General features: G+C 53.7%; 1 protein-coding gene across 1 annotated transcript in view; it reads left to right on the top strand.

The window, feature by feature from the left end:
• Positions 1-19,219, top strand: part of ACSS1 (acyl-CoA synthetase short chain family member 1) — a gene marked incomplete at its 5' end in the record, with an annotated part of 64,095 nt that extends 44,876 nt beyond the window's left edge. Inside the window, 9 exon segments of the mRNA XM_014582174.1 lie at positions 2,492-2,639; positions 3,378-3,515; positions 8,945-9,037; positions 9,246-9,358; positions 10,215-10,341; positions 11,274-11,401; positions 11,539-11,602; positions 15,535-15,653; positions 17,577-19,219. Of these exon segments, the coding sequence (XP_014437660.1) occupies positions 2,492-2,639; positions 3,378-3,515; positions 8,945-9,037; positions 9,246-9,358; positions 10,215-10,341; positions 11,274-11,401; positions 11,539-11,602; positions 15,535-15,653; positions 17,577-17,756 (1,110 nt within the window).
• Positions 19,220-19,656: the final 437 nt, after the last annotated feature.

The following is a 19,656-nucleotide window of genomic DNA, read 5'->3' on the forward strand; positions in this document are numbered from 1 at the left end:
AAATTTGTGGGGGGGGAGTTTGCCTTGGGGTTTTTTTCCAATTCTTTTTTTTTTTTTTTTTTTTTGAGTATCAGGAATAGAAACTTTCAGGCTTCTAGAGATAAAACTAAATGTGAGCAGAAAGTGACTGTGGTCCTGGAAAGGGAAGGGGGTGTCTTCCCGCTTGTTTGGGATCGAGGGCCAGGCTTTGGGGGCAAGGAGGCCTGCTTGTCCACAGACCAGGGCAGCTGCTCAGTCTGCCCTTCCTGGGAAAGAAGCCCTGGAAGGAACAGTTCCGATGACTGTGGGCCCCAGCCAGGTGCCCCAGCCCAGCTCCCAGTGTCTGTGTCCTTGCCTGGGAGACGGGGTGACCAGCCCACAGTGGGTCCTGCCCTACAGCTCAGGTGACAGTGCGTGTGCAGTACTCGGTACAGTGGCCATTGGTGCCCTTGTCACAGTCACTGGGATCTTCCTGCATGTGCATGTGCACGTGTGTGCCTCTGCGTGGTGTGGGGAGTGGCTGTTTGCCTGTGTCTACATGCACATATGTGATCATGTATGTCTGTTAACATGTGCACACAGGTGTGCATGCTCATGGAGAGGGTGTTCAGGCTGTTAATTTCTGCAAGGAAAAGGACAGTAGTCAGAAGGGGCGCTGGGGTGTGAGTAGGTTTTGAGGTACGTGACGAAATGGGGTGTTGGCTGGTCTCTGGGTTCGGTGGAGAATGACTGGCCCCTGGTACCTGTGCTCCCTCCACGAGGAGCAGGCAGAAAATCTCCAGCCCCATGACAGACTGGGCAGCGTCGGCCCGCGCGCATTACCAGTCCTTTCAGCCCCTGCGTGCTGCGGGCTCTGGGTGTGGGTGTGCCGACTGGCCAGCGCGGGGAACGCGCATTCTTCCTGCAGGAGCTCTCCTGGGCCCTGGCCTTCTCGGCCCCCCAGATACTGTCTGGAAACGGGCTAGTCTGACCCCTGTCTGCCACAGCAGTACACTGTGGCCTCTGACCTGAAGACCTTCAAAAAGCCTTTTTTGGAATACAGAAAGCCACCCAAATCATATGTGTGGCTCAATAAATTATTGTGAGACAAATGCCACTTTGGTCAAGAAATGGAATCCTGCCAGACCGCAGAAGCCCTTCCATGGCTGTCTGACGGGAGTCCCCTCCTCATGGCCTGACTCACTGCGCCACTGCCCTGGGTTTTTCTTTTCATGGTTTTGTCATATCTCTGGACGCCATAGCTTGCTGTCGCCCATTAAGATATTTTCAATAGATCTTTTAAATCCTTTTAACCTCCACCCACTTCATTTCCTTGCACTCGGTCTGTGGTCATGCATAGCCTCTGTCCCTCCTATCCTGCACCAACTGTCCCTCTGTCTTCTGTGTTTCCCACAAGTGGACAGCTGAGTCCTGAGATGGGATCAGGCTCTGCTTGGACCCTTTGGCAAGAAAGAACGAGAAGTCCACATCTGTCCTCTTGTGCTCTGAGTTTATGATGTTTCGTGCAATTCTTGGCTCTTTTTTTTTTTTTTAAAGAGAGATTTTTACTATAGAATGCGTGCGCTTGCCAGAGAGACAGAGAGATAGAAAATGATAAATCACCCCCTGGGGAGGTAGCCATGCTGCAATCCCTTCTCCTCCACTCTCCCTTCAGGATTTTGGGCATGCACACACATACACCCGGCATGAGTTTAAAGCAACCTGGTCTGGGACTTGAACTGCGGTCGACTATATGGGAGTCCAGCAATGTAACCATTACACCATCTGCTGATTCCAATTCTTGGCCTTTTTTACTTTAATTTTTTTTTTTTTTTGCAATTTTTAAAGGATTTAAAAAATTGTGGCAGGGGAACCAGCAGTTAGCGTAATGGCTATGTAGCTGGACTCCCATGTAGTCGACCGCGGTTCGCGTCCCGGACCCGGTGGCTTAAACTCACGCCGGGCATGTGTGCATGCGTGCTCAAGATCCCGAGAGGAGAATGGAGGAGAAGAGATTGTGGCGTGACCATCCCCCCTGGGGTTGATTTCTCGCTTTCTGTCTCTCTGTCTCTCTCTGTCTTTCTGGCAAGTGCACACGCCCTATAGCAAAAACCTCTCCAAAAAAAAAAAAATTTGTGGCAGGAGTTAATGCAGTAAAGCACCCACGACACTAGATGAAGTTGTAGCTGTGTGCATACGTGTGGCCGCCACCTGTGTCGGCACAGGGGGTGTCTCCAGCCTGGAAGGGTCTTGCATACCCCGGCCTGACCCTCATCATCTTGGGCTTCTTCACGTGGGCACACGCAGTGTTCACTCTCGTGTCTGGGCTCCCTTGCACACTCACATCTGTGGGGGGTGGGGTATCCAGGTTGTGAGGGCCGCAGGTTCTCTCGTCGCTGCTGTGCGCTATGTGTGCTCTTCGTGGTGCACTGTCGTCCTGCTGTGGACGGCCGAGCTTGTACCTGTTTCCTGGTGACAAGTGGAGCAGGTGGGCTGGAAGATAAGCTCCTGACACCCCGACCTGTGCCTGCAGCTCGTGTTTGACTACCAGCCTGGTGACGTGTTCGGATGTGTGGCTGACATCGGCTGGATCACAGGACACAGCTATGTGGTCTATGGGCCCCTCTGCAATGGAGCCACCAGCATCCTTTTCGAGAGCACCCCAGTTTACCCCGATGCTGGTGAGGACTCTGAGCCCTGTTTGGGATTTGGTGCTGGGAGGCAGGGGAGGGCACTTGAGGAGAGGTTCACAGGAGGGCGGAGGCTGGGCTCTGGCAGGGTGTGGCTCCTGCGGTCTTGTTGATTGGCTGCTGAGTGACACTGCAATGGCCTTGAGCCCCATGGGTGGCCCAGAGCCAGGTGCCAAGTCTGCAGGAAGACCAGGCAGCGACAGCAGCGTTTAGCATCCCAGAGCTCCCACCCCAGCCTTCCTGCTCTCCACCTGAAGCTGCCTTCCCTGTGCTGTTCCCTTAGCATGGTCCATCTCAGCTCTGTAGCCACCTGACTAGATCCGGCCCCTCCTGGAAGCCCAGGCCTCCTGTGGCCCCAGAGCTGCCTTCTGATCCCCCTGCGCCGTCCCGCCAGACTGCATTGTACATGGCCTGGAGCCACCTCTGTTAAATAGAGATAGCTTCGAGGACGTGTCACATTTATTCTAGTGTGTTCTGTTGCTAATAACAGGAAATACCGGAGTCTGGGTAACTTATATACGTGGAGGTTTATTCAGCTCAAAATTTGAAGGTCCAGGGGCCACGCTGTGGGCAGGGGTGGGGGTGTTGCAGGGGTTGCAAGTTGCCGTAGTGAGGACTGCTGCAGAGCAGCTGTGAACAGGAGGCCCCATCTTGCCTACCCTGAACATAGTCCAGAACATAGGTTGCTTTTGGTGGGCTCTCCTGACGTGAGCTTGCGCCTTTCTGTAGGTCGGTACTGGGAGACGGTGCAGAGGTTGAAGATCAATCAGTTCTACGGCGCCCCGACGGCTGTCCGGCTGCTGCTGAAATACGGCGATGCCTGGGTAAAGAAGTATGACCGCTCCTCCCTGCGGACCCTGGGGTCAGGTGAGTGGCCGCCGTGGCAGCACGGGGTGTCCTTGTGCAGCTTCAGAGCCCTGATGGGCTTCGCCGTGTCCCCTGGGCTGCTATGCAGCTGCGTGTGGTGGGGAGTTCAAGCAATGCCAGGCTAGATCTGTGGAAAGCAGATCCTACCTGCAAGTCCCTCCCCAGAGCGACTGCTGTTAACAATCTGGGGTACAACATAACATTTCTTTAAAAAAAAAAGAATTATTTATTTAGTTTATCATTATTATTTTTAATTTGTTTGAGGGCACACGCACACACACTCACCAGAGAGAGACTGAGAGAAAGAGAGGGAGCGAGAGAGGGAGAGAGAGGGAAGGGGTGAGGGGAAGTGAGAAAGTAAGCGTCTAGGTCTGGAACTCAAACCACTGTCAGCCATGTAAGAGTCTAGCACCTTAATCACCACACCACTTGCTGGACCCTCCAAATATATTTTCCTTTAATTTGCCAGAGGGTGTGTATGCTCACCAGAGAGAGACAGAGAGACAAAGAGAGAGAGAGAGAAAGAGAGAGAGAAAGAAAGCACCCTCCAGTGGGGTGTGGTCATACCATAGTTTCTTCTCCATTTCTCTATCTGGTTAGGATTTAGGGAACCCACTGTCATGTGCCCAGGGTGTTTTTAAGCCGCTGGGTTTGGAACTCCGATCGTGGTTGGCCATGTGGAACCCAGCTCCCTTAACCACTATGCCATGGGGCCAGCCGTACATTCTAAACATTTCTTTTCTAATGCTTCTGTGCTTGAGTTCTGAAGCTGTGTTATGTAGATATAGATAGAATAGATACAGATGAACTTATCCATTTACTCCACGAGTAACGAACAGACAAAAGGAGAGAGGAGGGCAGCACCCTCAGTGGGACATCGGCATCACAGTCCACCCAGCCTCTGCCAGCTGTGGGCCGTGGGCAAGTGTGTGTCCGGCGGGCATGGGGAAGTGAGAAGCAAACTGATAACTTTCTCATGTGAATCCGCCTCGCGGGTGCCGTTGTCATCGCCACCTGGCCTCACAGAGCTCACGTCACTGTGAACACTTACCGACGTGGCAAGTCACGGCCACGCCTCTTCTTGAGCGTCTGCGTGGGATTTCCGTAGGTGACTACCATTTACTGAACACTGTTGGGTGTTTTGGTCATTCCCAAGTCTGTGTAATAAATGTCACCCTGCCCTTGCGCACTGGCCTCGCTGCAGACTTTTGTGATTTTGTAGCTATTGCCAAGTCCCTTGGAAGTGCTGGACCGGGAGGGTGGGTATCCGGAGATGACCATGCACACGCCCATCCTCGGTGCCAGTGCTGGGATGGCCCAGGTGTCACAGCTGCTGTTCTCTCGCTGTTTCCTGCCACACTCAGCTCTGCCTGGACAGGTCTTGTCGTGTATGGTCAGCAGGGAAAATGAGGTGGGGCTGCCTCCCTCTCCTGGGGTGAGCCCTCCCTCTGCTCAGTGGCTCCTCATGGAGGAAGCGTGCAGGGTTGCTGCCACCATGGGTACGTGTCCTTCTGCCAGACCCATCCTTAGAAAAGGGAGCTTAGTGACTGCAAGGCTGTGGGGCGCCGCCGCTGTGCAGGCTGAGGGTGCCACAGTTGGAGGCTGCACCCGATGGCGCTGTCCGCCCAGTCCTATGTGTGAAGAGAGGACGGAGCCTCACAGGGTGGTGAGGATGAAACAGGACCAGCACGTAAACATTAATGTTACCATGGAGACACGGGAATGAGGGGTAGCAGGCCAAGTTCCTGACATGTAGCGAGCATCAGTGACCCCTTTCTCCTCTTTCTGGTTCTTTAGAAAGTCTGTGTATTGGGACCAGCAGATGGCTTAATGGTTATGTTGCTGGACTCCCACGTAATCAAGCACAGTTTGAATCCTGGACCTGGTAGCTTGAAACACACCAGACGTGTGCATGTGTGTGTGTGCCCAAAACCCTGAGAGGAGAATGCAGGAGAAGGGATTGTGGTGTGGCCATTCCCCCTGGGAGGGTGGTGGATTTCTCGCTTTTTGTCTTTCTGGCGAGAGCAGGTACCCTATAGCAAAAATCTCTCTTAAAAAGCAAGTCGGTGTATTTCTTTCACAAGTACAAGAGGCAGAGAAAGACACACACACTGGAACAGAAAGCGAGTGAGGAAAAGAGAGTAGGAGCGAGCCAGCACCCCAGCAGGGTCCCCGGTCGTGGACTTGCTCCTGTATGGTGTACTCAGGGAGGGGTTCAGCAAGAACCCAGAACCCTCCTGTGGGCCAGCCTCACAGCACTGACCGCCACGCCTCCTGTGGGCCCTGTTCTCTTTGCTCTTATTTTACCATTGACAATAAAACCCTTCAGTTTCTCACAGAACTTTCTAGATTAAAAATATAGAGGGTTGAATACTATTAATAAGAGCACATTTTTATTAAGTACCTGTATCTTCATGTCAGCCCTGAGAACTACACGCTGATGTTTTCCTGTGTCAGAGCAGGAAACTGAGGTGCAGGGCGGTCAGGCCTTTCCCAAGGTCACACAGAGTAAACAGGGAGGCTGTGTTGACCCAGAGTTGACAAACCTCACCTGCTCCCACGTCCAGTTGGATTGGGGACCCTGTGCCCCCACCCCCTGCACAGCCCTCAGGGTCCTGGTCTCGGCTACCCGCACCTCCACATGACTCCTTCCGCCTCTCAGGACCCCAAGTCTCCCTCAGGAGTCTTCTGCGTCTTTTGTCATGGATTTACTTGGCCGTTCTGGACCTGGGACTCTCGGCGCTCAGATCATAGATACTGTCCTGCGCCGCTGTCACAAATACTGTCACAGATCCTATCCTGTGCCTCACTGGGTGAGGCCTGCCTAGTGGCTAGGGTTCAATTTGTGCCTCTCCAACCAAGTTCATTGAATTTCCACATGAGATGAGCAGAAATGGGGGCCGACATAAAATCATTTCAGAAAGAGTTCTGGACTTCTTCCTGAACTGTGCTGTCTTCGTTTGTTTTGTGCAGTTGGAAGGATACCTGAGACTGGGTAATGAATAAGAAACAGGACTTGATTGGCTCATGGTTCTGGAGGTTGGGAAGTCCAAGACTTCTGAGGGTGGCATCTGGCAAGGACTTTCTTTTCTTTCTTTCTTTCTTCTTTCTTTCTTTTCTTTCCTTCTTTCTTTCCTTCTTTCCTTCCTTCCTTCCTTCCTTCCTTCCTTCCTTCCTTCCTTCCTTCCTTCCTTCCTTCCTTCTTTCTTTCTTTCTTTTTTCTTTCTTTCTTTCTTTCTTTCTTTCTTTCTTTCTTTTGGAGAGGTTTTGGCTATAGGGTGCATGCACTCGCCAGAAAGGCAGAGAGAGACAGAGAGACAGAAAGTGAGAAATCACCTCCCAGGGGGGATGGCCACGCCACAATCCCTTCTCCTTCATTCTCCTCTCGGGATCTTGGGCATGCGTGCACATGTGCCCAGTGTGAGTTTAAGCCGCCAGGTTCGGGACTCAAACCACAGTCAACTACATGGGAGTCCAGTGACATAGCCATAATGCGAACTGCTGGTCCCATAGACTTTCTTGCTCTGTCATCCCATGGCAGAAAGGCAAATGAAGAGATGGCTGATGGGGTAACTAAAATAAATACTCTTATCTGGTTGCCTCTTGCTCAGAGCAACCCAGTCCACAGCTGTCCTGGCAGGGCCCTCCCACGTCCATGCCGAGTGGTCAGTGCAGTAACACTGTGTCTGGGCTGCAAGTCCTAGTCAGACACCAGTCCTAGGTGGGCATTTCACTAGTGCAGACACTGAGAAGTCGGGTTACAGGGCCCCAGGGCATAAGCACTTCTTTTTCTTTTCTATTAGGTATAAAATTTAATGATGTCTACAAACATCAAGTGTTCAGTTGGAGGAATGGTTATATCTATGAAAACCCCATCCAGGTCAAGCTATAGAAATTTCTTTTTTTTTTGAGATTTTTTTTTTTTTGCTATAGGGCACGTGCACTCGTTAGACAGAGAGACAGAAAGCAAGAAATCACCCCCCAGGGGGATGGCCATGCTGCAATCCCTTATCCTCTATTCTCTTCTCGGGATCTTGGGCATGCACGCACATGCGCCCGGCGTGAGTTTTAAGCCACCGGATCCGGGATGCGAACCACAGTCGACTACGTGGGAGTACAGCGACATAGCCATTACGCTAACTGCTGGTCCCAAGCTATAAGCTATAGAAATTTCTAGTCTCCAGAGGTACTCTTTGCTCCTTCCTAGTTAGTTACCCTTTACCATGACCACCATGGACTGGCTTGCCTGTTCTGGAACTTCATGAAGATGGGATCATGTGATGTGTGCTATCTCTTTGTGCCAGTCCCATTGATCATGACTCAAAGGTTCATCTGTGTTGGGGTGGGTTGCCGTGATTGGCTTTTTCATTGCTGTGTAGTATTCCATTATGCGAGCATACCACAATCTGTTCATCTGTTCTGCTCTAGTGAGCCCTTGCAGTTTCCAGCTATGACAGGGGTGCTGTGGGCATCTTTGTATAGCTCTACTTTGGATATTCACGCTCCTGGGTTATATGCCAGGAGTTTTGGGAAACAGGGTAGACATCCTTAGCTTCAGTATATTCTGCCCCAAATAGTCATGCAAAGTAGTTGTATTGGTATATGTACTTTCAAATATGAAGGGAAACATCTAAATTATACCTCAAAATTGTTCTACTAAATTGCATTCTGTCTGTGTATGTAACACTTTGTTTCTCTCACATTCTCACCAACGTTTTCCCTTTTTTTTTTTTTTGGAGAGGTTTTCGCTATAGGGTGCGTGCGCTCGCCAGCCAGACAGAGAGAGACATAGAGACAGAAAGCGAGAAATCACGCCCCAGGGGGGATGGTCACACCGCAATCCCTTCTCTTCCATTCTCCTCTTGGGATCTTGGGCATGCACGCACACGTGCCTGGCGTGAGTTCTAAGCCACCAGGTCCGGGACGTGAACCGCGGTCGACTACGTGGGAGTCCAGTGACATAGCCATTACGCTAACTGCTGGTTCCCTACCAACGTTTTCCCTTTGAAAGAAAGAGAGAAAGAAGGGGAGAGGGGGAGAGAGAGAGAGGAGAGGGGAAGACCAAGAGGGCCAGAGAACGGCATTTTTGACAGGGTGTTGCCATGGCACAATCCTCCTGCCCCAGCCTCCAGTGAGCCAGGATTACAGGCAGGCACAGCCACCTTTGTGTGTTCAAATTGGCTCAGAAACAAAGGCTGGGCCTCCCTCATGGCTTCTAGCCTCCCAGGCAGTGGCACTGTGTGAGCACCACTGCAGCTAGGCCCTTGCTAACGTTTTTACATTGGCGGTGGCAAAAATACCTCATTGCAGTGAGCTTTTCTGATGACCGTGAATAGAAAAATTATAAACACGTGCTCCCTTACAAATGGATTCCCTTCGATTTCAGCTTCATTTGACGTTGCTAATGTCTCCCTCCTGTGTGGTTTCAGTTGGAGAACCCATCAACCAAGAGGCCTGGGAGTGGCTGTACAAGGTGGTGGGGGACAGCCGGTGCACGCTGGTGGACACCTGGTGGCAGACAGGTGAGCGGACCCGAGGCCTGCACTTCCGCAGGGCAGGGGACAGAGCCATGTCTGACTGGTCATTTCCTTGCCCCAGACAGGGGCGCTCCCCCACCTCCCACCCCGGGGGAGCCCCAGCAGACAGGTCCTGTGCTCTTTAGAAGCATGATCTGATGACTGTGCGGCTGCCCCGGGGCCAGTTGGTATTTCTTCCTTGCCCTCCCTGCAGAGACAGGCGGCATCTGCATCGCACCGAGGCCCTCAGAAGAAGGGGCAGAAATCCTCCCCGGCATGGCCATGAGACCCTTCTATGGCATCGTCCCCATTCTCATGGACGAGCAGGTGTGTAAGGGCTCCCCCGTGTGCCCGCCGTGCTTGCCCACCTCCCTGTGCTCAGGGTCTGGGACATGGAGGAAGGACTCGTGTCCTCACGCAGTGTTCACTGCAGACTCTCGGGTCTGAGAGATGCATTGGATACCTGGCTGTGTGACCCGGGCCGAGCCCACCGATGCAGCACGTGACCTTTTGGCTCTGGGCTGGGCAGTTGGTGGTTTTGTGCGAGAGCGAGCCAGTGAGTGAGACAAGTGGAGTGTACGGGGAGACAGTGGAGGGCTGCTCTGGGGAGAGAAAAGACAGGGGGAGCAGCCCTGAGTGCTGGTGTCCCAGGCCTCATCCCCGACTGAGATGTTAAATGTGGGTGGATTATGCACAGGGACTTGGAGAAATGGAGGCCGTAGGGGGTGAGTCAAAACAACTCCGTTGTGCAGGTGAGCTTTTGCACATGGTTCAAAGTGTGCCCAGCAAGGCATGTCTCTCCCCCCAGGGTGCAGACCCTTACATGCTAACACATTATAATGGAGTATAATGGACTTCGGGGCTGGGTAGTGTTCATTCTTCCCACCATCTTGACTCCAACCGGTTTCAGCCAGCTGTGTTAGCATATCCTTCCCAGGTAGGCGTAAAACATCCATTGCGTGTCCCTGCAGGTAGGTATCTGGTCCTGCAGGCCACCAGGGTCCTCCTCAGAGCCCTCGGGAGGCTGTCTCCTCGCAGAGGAGAAAGCTCTGGGTGGCTCCATTTGGGGCACTGCATGCCATTTTTCTGTCCCAGCCCAGCAGTGAGAACGACGCTGCCTGCCAGTCTTTGTCCCTCACCCATATCCTGCCTTTCTCTCCCACGTGTCTCCCTGGGGCTGCAGGGAAATGTAATGGAGGGCCGTGATGTCTCCGGGGCCCTGTGCCTCTCCCAGGCCTGGCCAGGCATGGCCAGGACCATCTATGGTGACCACCAGAGATTCGTCGATGCCTACTTCAAGGCGTATCCAGGTGAGAGGGCCCAGCTGGTCCCCTTGTGCCTTCCTCGTGGACTGCCGGGGTCACAGCCTCAGATGTTTGTGTCACCGTGACTGTGAGTGCTGAATAGTGCGGGGCAAGCATGGGCACTCTGGGGGCACAAGCTTGAATGCAGCCACTCCCCAACTCTACCTCGCTGACTGTCCTCATCCGAGAGCTGGGAGTAAGCCCACAAGGCTAGTGAGAGCTCGAAGCTCTGGGCTGGGCAGCCTGGTGGCCATGAGGACAGAAGGGTAGAAGGGTAAAGAAACCCTCCTCAAGAACTGTCACGCTGGCTGGGAGCTTTCTTTGCTTTACTTTCATATTTTTGAGTTTGCTTGTGTCATTGGTGGAAGCTTTTCACGCATGCCTTCTCTGCCTGGTCAGAACCAGCAGTGTTTAGTCTTGAGCTTGTAAATGAGACTTGCTTTTTTTTTTTTTTTTTAACTTTTTTTTAAAAGTTTGTTTCTTCTGAGAGACAGAGACAGGAGACAGAGACAAGCATCCCAAGAGAGCTCTCATGCCACCATGCACCCACACCCGTGCCAGCCCAGACCGCAGGTGCCCCTGGCTGTGCAGAGGCCTTGGCACGCTAGTGGGCACCTTTGGGAAGCTCCATGAACGTGCCGCTTTACACCTCTGCTCTCTGAGTGTGTGTGGTGCTGAGGCCACGGGGGGTGGGGGGGTGCTCTGCTGCGTCCACGTCACCTGCCCTGCTTGCTGGGCTGTCACTTTCATGGCCAGGTGGTGCCACATAGAGAAGTGACTGGGTCAGGGTGAGCCAGGAATGGGCCGGGCACTGGGCTTCAGGGCGTTAGCTGTAGGGTGAGGTCAGGGCATGCTTAGGCCCTGGGGCCCTGGAGGAAGGACATGAACTGTGGGGTGCTGTGCTCTGGGGTCCTGTGCTCAGCCTCCTCGCCGTGCAGGCTATTACTTCACCGGAGACGGGGCTTACCGAACCCAGGAGGGCTACTACCAGATCACGGGGCGGATGGATGATGTCATCAACATCAGCGGCCACCGGCTGGGGACCGCGGAGATCGAGGACGCCATGGTGAGTGCGGCTGGCCTCCTCTACTCTTGCCTTGGTGGTGCCCTGTTGGTCTCGGAGTTGGGTGGTGGTTGTTCTGCGTCTCCCTGAGCACCCTGGGGCTTGCCACATTGTGCTGGTCTGTCCTCTGTTGTGCACAGGCTGACCACCCTGCAGTTCCAGAAACTGCTGTCATCGGCTACCCCCACGACATCAAAGGAGAAGGTGAGCTTCCACCCCGGCCTGCCGTCATGGGCCCCTCCGTGGGAGGATCGCACGTGGGTGGGCGGGTGGCAGTAGGGTACGTGGGTCGGGCTGTTGGCTTCCTTCTTACCTAGGTGGGGATTTTGGGTGAGGAGGCCAAACCTCGTGCGTATCAGGCAGGGTGGGGTCTCTGGACTGCTCAGTTCCTGGTCCTTGTCAGGACAGGCATACGTGAGCGGCCATGACCTGGTGGCCCCCAGTTGAGCGTGGGGGCCCCTCTGTCCACAATGTTCCCCTCTGTCCACAATGTGTCTGACTGGGACCCTGTCCAAGCCCGGTTATGGGGAGTATGTAACAAAATGTCCAGCCCAGGTGCCCTCCTGGCCCACATGCTCAGTCACAGCCCCGTGCTGCTCTGAACTGCCAGGCCGGCATGCTACCATGGGCCTGCCAGCTTGGGCCTGTGATCCCCATGGCACAGTGACACACCAGGGCATGCAGAGCAAGTGGGCACAATGGCTTTTGCCAAGGACATGCTTGGTTCCAAAGTCTTCAGCTTCTGAGTGGCCGGGCCTGGGCAGGTCAGGAGGGCCTGAGTGTTATAATGGTCCACAGTGGCAGCCTGGCCTGACCCAGCATGACCTTCTGCAGGAGCTGCATAGGCTGACCCTCCTGCTCTGCCCAGGGGTCAGGTTGCTGGTGGCAGCTCTTGCTGCTGCAGTGCCCTGTGTCGGCCTCCCGAATGACACTTGCCTGCCTGCACACCTGCATGCAGCTTTTCCATCACTTACACACTGTCTTTAAATCAACCCATTGTGAAGCTTAAGATTTATTTAAGTGCTTTTAAAAAAGTATGGTGTAGTGATTAAGGTACTGGACTCCCATATGGCTAACGTGGTTCGAGTCCTAGACCTGGTGGCTTAAAAATCACGTCAGGCGTGTGTGTGTACCTGCCTAAAACCCCAAGAGGAGAATGGAAGAGAAGGGATTTCAGTGTGGCCACCCCCCGGGGGGGATGCTTTCTCAGTTTCCCTCTCTGTCTCTCTCTAGTGAGTATACATGCACTATGGTGAAAAACCTTCAAAAAGAAATAGTGTTCTCAGGTGCTGTGAAAAGAATGCCAAGGAGGCTGCTGTCCCTCTACTGGGCAGCCAGGGTGTGGAAAGGGCTGTCAGGGGCCAGGTTGCAGTAGGCGGAGGTGGGGGGTGGCATCATCTTTGGTGTCCCGAGCCTCGCACACCTCCTCCTGGTGCCTAGCTGGCTTTTTAAAAAATTTTCTTTCAGAGATATTTTTGCTATAGGGTGCATGCACTTGCTGGAGAGACAGAGAGAGAGACAGAAAGCGAGAAATAACCCCTTGGGTTGATGAGCGTGCTGCAATCCCTTCTACATTCTCCTCAGGATTTTGGGCATGCACACACATGTGCCTGGCATGAGTTTGATGTCACCAGATCTGGGACTCGAACTGCAGTTGACTATGTGGGAGTCCAGCCCAGCAATGTAACCATTACACCATCTGCTATTCCCCCAACTGGCTTTTTTTCCACAGGAACAGTTCAGACCCACTTTCAATTCTATCACACCAGCCAAGATGAAAAAAACGGTTCTTTCCCTTAAAGATCTCACAGCCTGTTGGCATGGGGAAGTGGGGAACCCGTTTCCACATAGCAAGTGCCTTAACTGGATTCAGGTACAGGGTCAAGAAAGGCTTCACATAGTATAAAGTGGTTAAACTGAGACTTGAGGGGTGAATAGGAGTTTTCCAGGGAGTGACGGGAGGTCTTTCAGGCAAAGGCTATAGGGCTGTACAGAATGAAGCTTGTTCAGCAAACAATCATGGATGCATCTAACACATTAGTTGACACCTACCGTGTTCCAGGTATGTTAGTTGAGCACCTACCAGGTTCTAGGTGTGTTAGTTGACACCTACTGTGTGCCAGGTGTGTTAGTTGAGCACCTCCTGTGTTTCAGGTGTGTTAGTTGAGCACCTACTATGTTCCAGGTATGTTAGCTGAGCATCTACTGTGTTCTAGGTGTGTGAGTTGAGTACCTACCATATTCCAGGTGTGAGCTGAGCACCTACCGTGTTCCAGGTGTGTGAGTTGAGTACCTACCATATTCCAGGTGTGAGTTGAGCACCAATCGTGTTCCAGGTGTGTCAGTTGAGCACCTACCATGTTCCAGGTGTGTCAGTTGAGCACCTACCATGTTCCAGGTGTGTTAGTTGTGCACCTACTGTGTTCCAGTTGTGTTCGTTTAGCCCCTACAGTGTTCTAGGTATGTTAGTTGAACAGCTCCCGTGTTCCAGGTGTGTGAGTTGAGCACCCACTGTGTTCCAGGTGTGTTAGTTGAGCACCTACCGTGTTCCAGGTGTATTAACTGAGCAACCATCATGTTCCAGGTGTGTTAGTTGAGCACCTACCATGTTCTAGGTGTGTTACTCAACACCTGCTGTGTTTCAGGTGTGTTAGTTGAGAACCTACCATGTTCCAGGTGTGTTAGCTGAGCACCTACTGTGTTCCAGATGTGAGTTGAGGACCTATCGTATTCCAGGTGTGAGTTGAGCACCTTCTGTGTTCCAGGTGTGTGAATTGACACCTGCCATGCTAGTTGAGCTCTTGCTGTGTTCCAGGTGTGTTAGTTGGCACCTACCATGTTCAAGGCATGGTTCTAGATGCTGAGCACACGGCAGTGAGTGAAACAGACAAAAGTACCTGCTGTCGTGAAGCCACCTACTGGAGGGCTCAAGGTAGAGGGGACAGACAGGCCCTGCACAAGAGGCACAGTCCACAGAGTGACACGGTGTGCTCTGTGATACATGTCAGAGAACAAGGTACTGGGATGGGGCATGAGTGATCTGGGGGCACTGCCAGGAGAGCTGCACGTGGCAGACTGTGTAGGGGAGTGGGTGCTGCGTAGGTCCATGGGGAGGACATACTGTTAGACCTGGTGCTGGGGTCGGATGTTGTGCAGCAGTCCAAGACTAACCTACACGGGAGGTTCCCAGTTTGCATCCTGAGACCTCCCTGAGCACACCAGGCACATGCATCTGCCTCTCACTCACAGAATAAATAAGTAAATAAACCTCAAAGATGGTGCTGGGACAAGTGACTGCTCTCATAGAGAACACTAAAATTACGTCAATGGCATCGCAGGGGCCCTGCTTCACACCCTTTCTGGAGCACCCAGGGTGTCAAAAACAAGACCTAGGTTCAGCTCGGTGCGAACCCCGGTGCAGGTGGACTGTCCCTGCTGTGTAGCCCACACCTGTGCTGCTGAACGGCGGAGACCTGGCTCCAGGGCAGGAGCCACATCTGAGTCATTCCACATTCAGATCGCCACAGCAGGAGTGGCACCACACAGGACACAGGGGCCCATGTGTGAGTGCCCACATGTTACTTAACGGACAAGTGAACTGAAAGGTCGGGTCACATGTCCCAGTCATGGAGATCTGTCAGTGCCAGAGCCATGATGCTGAGCTCAGACCTCACCCAACCACCCTGGGGATGTGTGTGGAGCTGTTAGAATTTCTTCTACTTGGGGCCAGCAGGTGGTGTAGCCCCTGGGTCACTGGGCTCTCACTTGGGTGATGGCGGTTCGAGTCCCAGGCTTGGTGGCTTGAAACTCATGCCAGGCATGTGAGCATGCGTACCCAAGATCTCAGGAGAACAGAGAGTGGATTGTGGTGTGCCCCCCCGCCCCCGCCAGGGGTGATTTCTCACTCTCTCTCTCTTTCACTCTCTTCCACAAGTGCATGTACCCTTTGTCAAAAACCTTTATGAAAAGAGAATGTCTTCCACTTTGCACAGCATGGAGTGCATGTGCAGGGCCACCACGGGACAAGCCGCTGCCGTGGGCTGACCCACGTGATGTTCGCCGCCTTCAGATCTGGGTCTGGCTCCGCCTGGGGAAGGGTCCACGATCTAACATGCCCCTCCTGCACTTTCTTCCAGCCGCGTTTGCCTTCATCGTGCTGAAAGACGACACGGGTGACCCCGACGTGGTGAAGAAGGAGCTCAAGTCCATGGTGGCCACCAAGATCGCCAAATACGCCGTGCCTGACCAGATCCTGGTGAGCGCCTGCAGCCGCAGCTCTCTGAGCCTCCTCCCCGCCTCCCACACTGTCAGCCATGAGATCCTTCGGGAGCATGTTTGTTCTTGGAGCCAGCTCAGAGCCAGCACTAGCTGTTGGGCTGTTGGGCTTTTCCTGGGTGGGAGGTGAAGGTGGTTGCTGTGTTGTAGGGTGAGGGAGATGGCGCCTGGGCTCCCACTCCTGGTCGGGAGCTGTTCTGGGCAGGCGTCCACCCTCTCGGTGCTGGCTGAGGAAGCTAGTTACTGAACAGGGGGCGGAGAAGGGAAGAAGGGGTTTCTGTTGGACATGTGGAGAGTGCCCAGGTGCTGAGGCCAGCTCAGCATGAACACGATTTTGAGTGGGGAGGGCTGCGGATTAGAAATAGACACAATAACAAAACACACAAAGACACACAGTTATCGAAAAGCGAGGATTGAGTGGGCACAACTTCTCTGATGGAGAAATTGCGACCATAACCAGCCTCAGGTTTATTCTTTTGAAGGGCAGAGAATGGGGGAAGGGGAAATGGGATGTAAAAGGAACGGGGAAGAAGGAAGTGGAACGCAAAGAGAATAACGGAGGAGAAATTGGGATGCAAAGCCAGTTGTATATGGATGTAAAGCGACTGAAGATGTGAAATTGACTGGCTCCATGCAATTTCTCTGATCATTTTGGGAGAATAATCTGATAAAGGTCTTCTGTCTTTCTTCCATGTTTGAGAGAGACCCGCAGAGAGAAAGAGCCAGAGACAAACAGACATCATCCCCGACTCGATCTTGACACTCTGATCCACCCCCACTCTCAGTTGCCCTGGATCAGGGACATGTGTCCCAGCGTGTACAGGGCTGTCTCTAGGCACAAGCCTGGAACCTTCCTTGGGGTCAGCACCATGAGCGTTGTTACCCAGGTGCCACTGTCTGGCCATGGTCTTGTGGTTTCTGAATCCAACTCCTGGTGCCAGCCAGGGAGACCCAGGCCTCCTCCTGAGGGCTGAATCTGGTGGGGACCGAGCCCTCCCTGTGGCTTTGCCATCCTTCCTCACTACCATTCGCTACAGCCTTCCGGGCTGGGGCAGTGGAGCTCAGACCGGCGGGCCCCAGCCTCACTTAGTGCTGCAGTCACTGTTGGCTCATGACCAGTCTCAGGGTCCCGAACGTCCCTGAGGGGAGCTGAACAATCTGAAGAGTCACTGGGCTGCACACGTGGCTTGGAATTGCCATTCTCATCAAATGGCCATAGGTGCCTGAAAATGCTGAACGTTAGGGAACCAGCAGTTAGCGTAATGGCTATGTCGCTGGCCTCCCACGTAGTCGACCGCGGTTCGCGTCCTGGACCCGGTGGCTTAAAACTCACGCCGGGCACGTGTGCGTGCGTGCCCAAGATCCCGAGAGGAGAATGGAGGAGAAGGGATTGCAGCGTGACCATCCCCCCTGGGGGGTGATTTCTCGCTTTCTGTCTCTATGTCTCTCTCTGTCTGTCTGGCGAGCGCACGCGCCCTATAGCAAAAAAAAAATCTCTCCAAAAAAAAAAAAAAATGCTGAACGTTAATTTTTAGACACAGAGAGACAAGCTCGTTCTCCTGAGTTCTTATGCAAGACCAGAACCACCTGGGATGCTGCGTGGTATAGCTGGGGGACAATCAAGGCATGGGGCGAGCCGGCCCTGCAGGCCCTGCCTGTGGAGAGCTTCAGAGAGGACCGGCTCGTGGGGGTCCTGCCCTTAGGGTTGATTGCAGCTGCAGGAGGATATAGCTGGGGGCTGGGGCGCCCACCACGTTCCAGGGCAAGGCCCCACTCATCATCTGGCTGGAGTCCCCAGCCAGAGGTGCCCTGCACAGAGCCCTTATCTCTCAGTGCGGTCGGAAGTGGGCATAGACGCTGGTGTGTCGCCCCAAATGCTGATGCTATGCCTGTCCCTCGCCAGGTGGTGAAACGTCTGCCGAAAACGCGGTCTGGAAAAGTAATGCGGCGGCTGCTAAGGAAGATCATCACAGGCAAAGCCCAGGACCTGGGGGACACCACCACCCTAGAGGACCCCAGTGTCATCACGGAGATCCTGGGCGCCTACCAGAAGCACAAGGACAAAGGGGGCGTTGCTAAGTGAGAAGGCGCACTGTGCCCGGGCTCGGCCTGAGTTGGCGCCCGGCCCCTGGCTTGTCCTCGGAGCACAGCCTGGGGCTGGCTAGCTGAGTGTCCCAGGAGTACCCGCTCCCAGCACTGCCCAGCACCACCCTGAATGTGAACGTGCAGTCAGGCTCAACCTCCCTCTCCTGCTGGAGACCCTGCAGCCCGTGCCACCAGATGCCGCTGGGGTGTGCTGGTCTTGTCCTGGGTTTGGCTTCCGGGACGGAGTCCTGTCACCTCTGTCTCTGCTCCCCAGACAGCCCAGGAAGGTGAGGGCCTGCTGAGCATGCCTGCTCAGAGAACTTGGACGTAGACGCAATCATGTTGCCTCCAGATGCTTCCAGATACACAAGGCAGAGATTTTATTTTTATACTTTTGTATTTGGGGAGAGCCATGTGTGAGCCTTCATTGTAGTGTGTGGATGCCCTCGTGTGCACTCACAGTAGCGCTCCGTCAGTCTCGCCTTTTGTTCCCTCCCTGCTGGAGCAATGTGCTAAGGGCCGAGGGCACCTTTAGCGACTGTCCGTGAGCTGTAGTCTGCACTGGGGCCATCAGTTCTCCACCTCAGCACAGGGCTCTGAGGCCCACAAGCCGGCAGAGCCCTGGCTGTGCCTGCCACTCTGTGTCTGTCCATGCAGAATGGAATGAACCCCTAAGCGATGGGATGACCTTCTGACCTTTGGAACTAAAAGTTCGAAGCTACTCCAGTCCAACCCGTGTCTCCAAGCTGAGGTCCGGAAACACCCCCACCCCTCCCCCGCCCTCTGCATCTCTCAGTAGGAGGTCAGCATGTCCCAAATATATGGCTGTTCAGCGAAGCTGGGGGAAATACTGGTGGCTAGTTAGAGCCCGAGTTTGACCAGACCTGGTCCTCGCTGAGTCTGCCTGCCCCTCACTCCGTGGCTGGGCAGTTAAGAACCAGGGAGGCCGGGTGCTGAGCTGGCAGCTCTGGCCCACTGGCTCTCCTTTGAGATGCACCTTAAGTCCTCTGGACATGAGCCAGAAGTTGCAGTTGATGAGGTCACCCAGTGTGTATTGTGTAGCTAAGCATGTGAGAGTGTGGGACAGGGGAAGGCTGTGGTGAGCTGGGTCCTTGAGGGCAGGGAAGGTTGTCCTTTGTCCCACCATGCCTTGTGGCTATATAGGGGGTGTCCAGCCAGTGTCTGGGTGCTGAGTGGTGCTCAGGGCCACGGTTGTGCTGGCCTTGCGAGTGGCCAGGAGAGCATGCCATGACAACCAGCACGTGGCCTGGGCTGCACATACACTGTGGGAGGGGCTTCTCTTACAGGCTTAGCAACACAGGCCACGTGGGGACCTGGCGCCATGGCTGCCGTGCTATTCATGAAATGGCTTAGGCGTCCATGTTGCTGAGATCAGCCGGGTGGTGGTCAGGGCCTCAAAGGGCTTGCAGGGGAGTTCAAATAAAGCTTTGTTTTGTCCACTCTCTGGCTATGATGATGTTTTTGATCTATTAACGGGATTCCTTTTTGTGGGATAGAACCCTAAGGACAGAACTGGGAGGGGCCTATCCACCCACAAAGGCGAATACAAGGGGACTTCACAAAGCTCCCGGACAAATGGAGTTAAAGTCCAAGTTGGTTTTTTCAAAGCTTATTTGTTTCTTTATTCCATAAGAAAGAAACAGAGAGAATGAGAAAACAAACACCCCCACCAGGGTTCTTACGCTGTGACCCCCTGTCCCAGCAGCCTGACTGAGCTCACACTTCTGGTGTGTTTAGAGGGAGACTCTGGGACTTGATCCCCGGCCCCTCACCCATAGGTCCAGTTGTAACCACTGAGCCACCCTCTGGCCCTATGAATTTATTTATTTTCATGCAAATATTTTTCAAATCCACATACAGTTTTTTTCATAGTACAC

The sequence above is a fragment of the Tupaia chinensis genome, unplaced genomic scaffold (assembly GCF_000334495.1).
Source record: "Tupaia chinensis unplaced genomic scaffold, TupChi_1.0 Scaffold142716_1, whole genome shotgun sequence".
In the NCBI taxonomy this organism is placed as follows: Eukaryota; Metazoa; Chordata; class Mammalia; order Scandentia; family Tupaiidae; genus Tupaia; species Tupaia belangeri.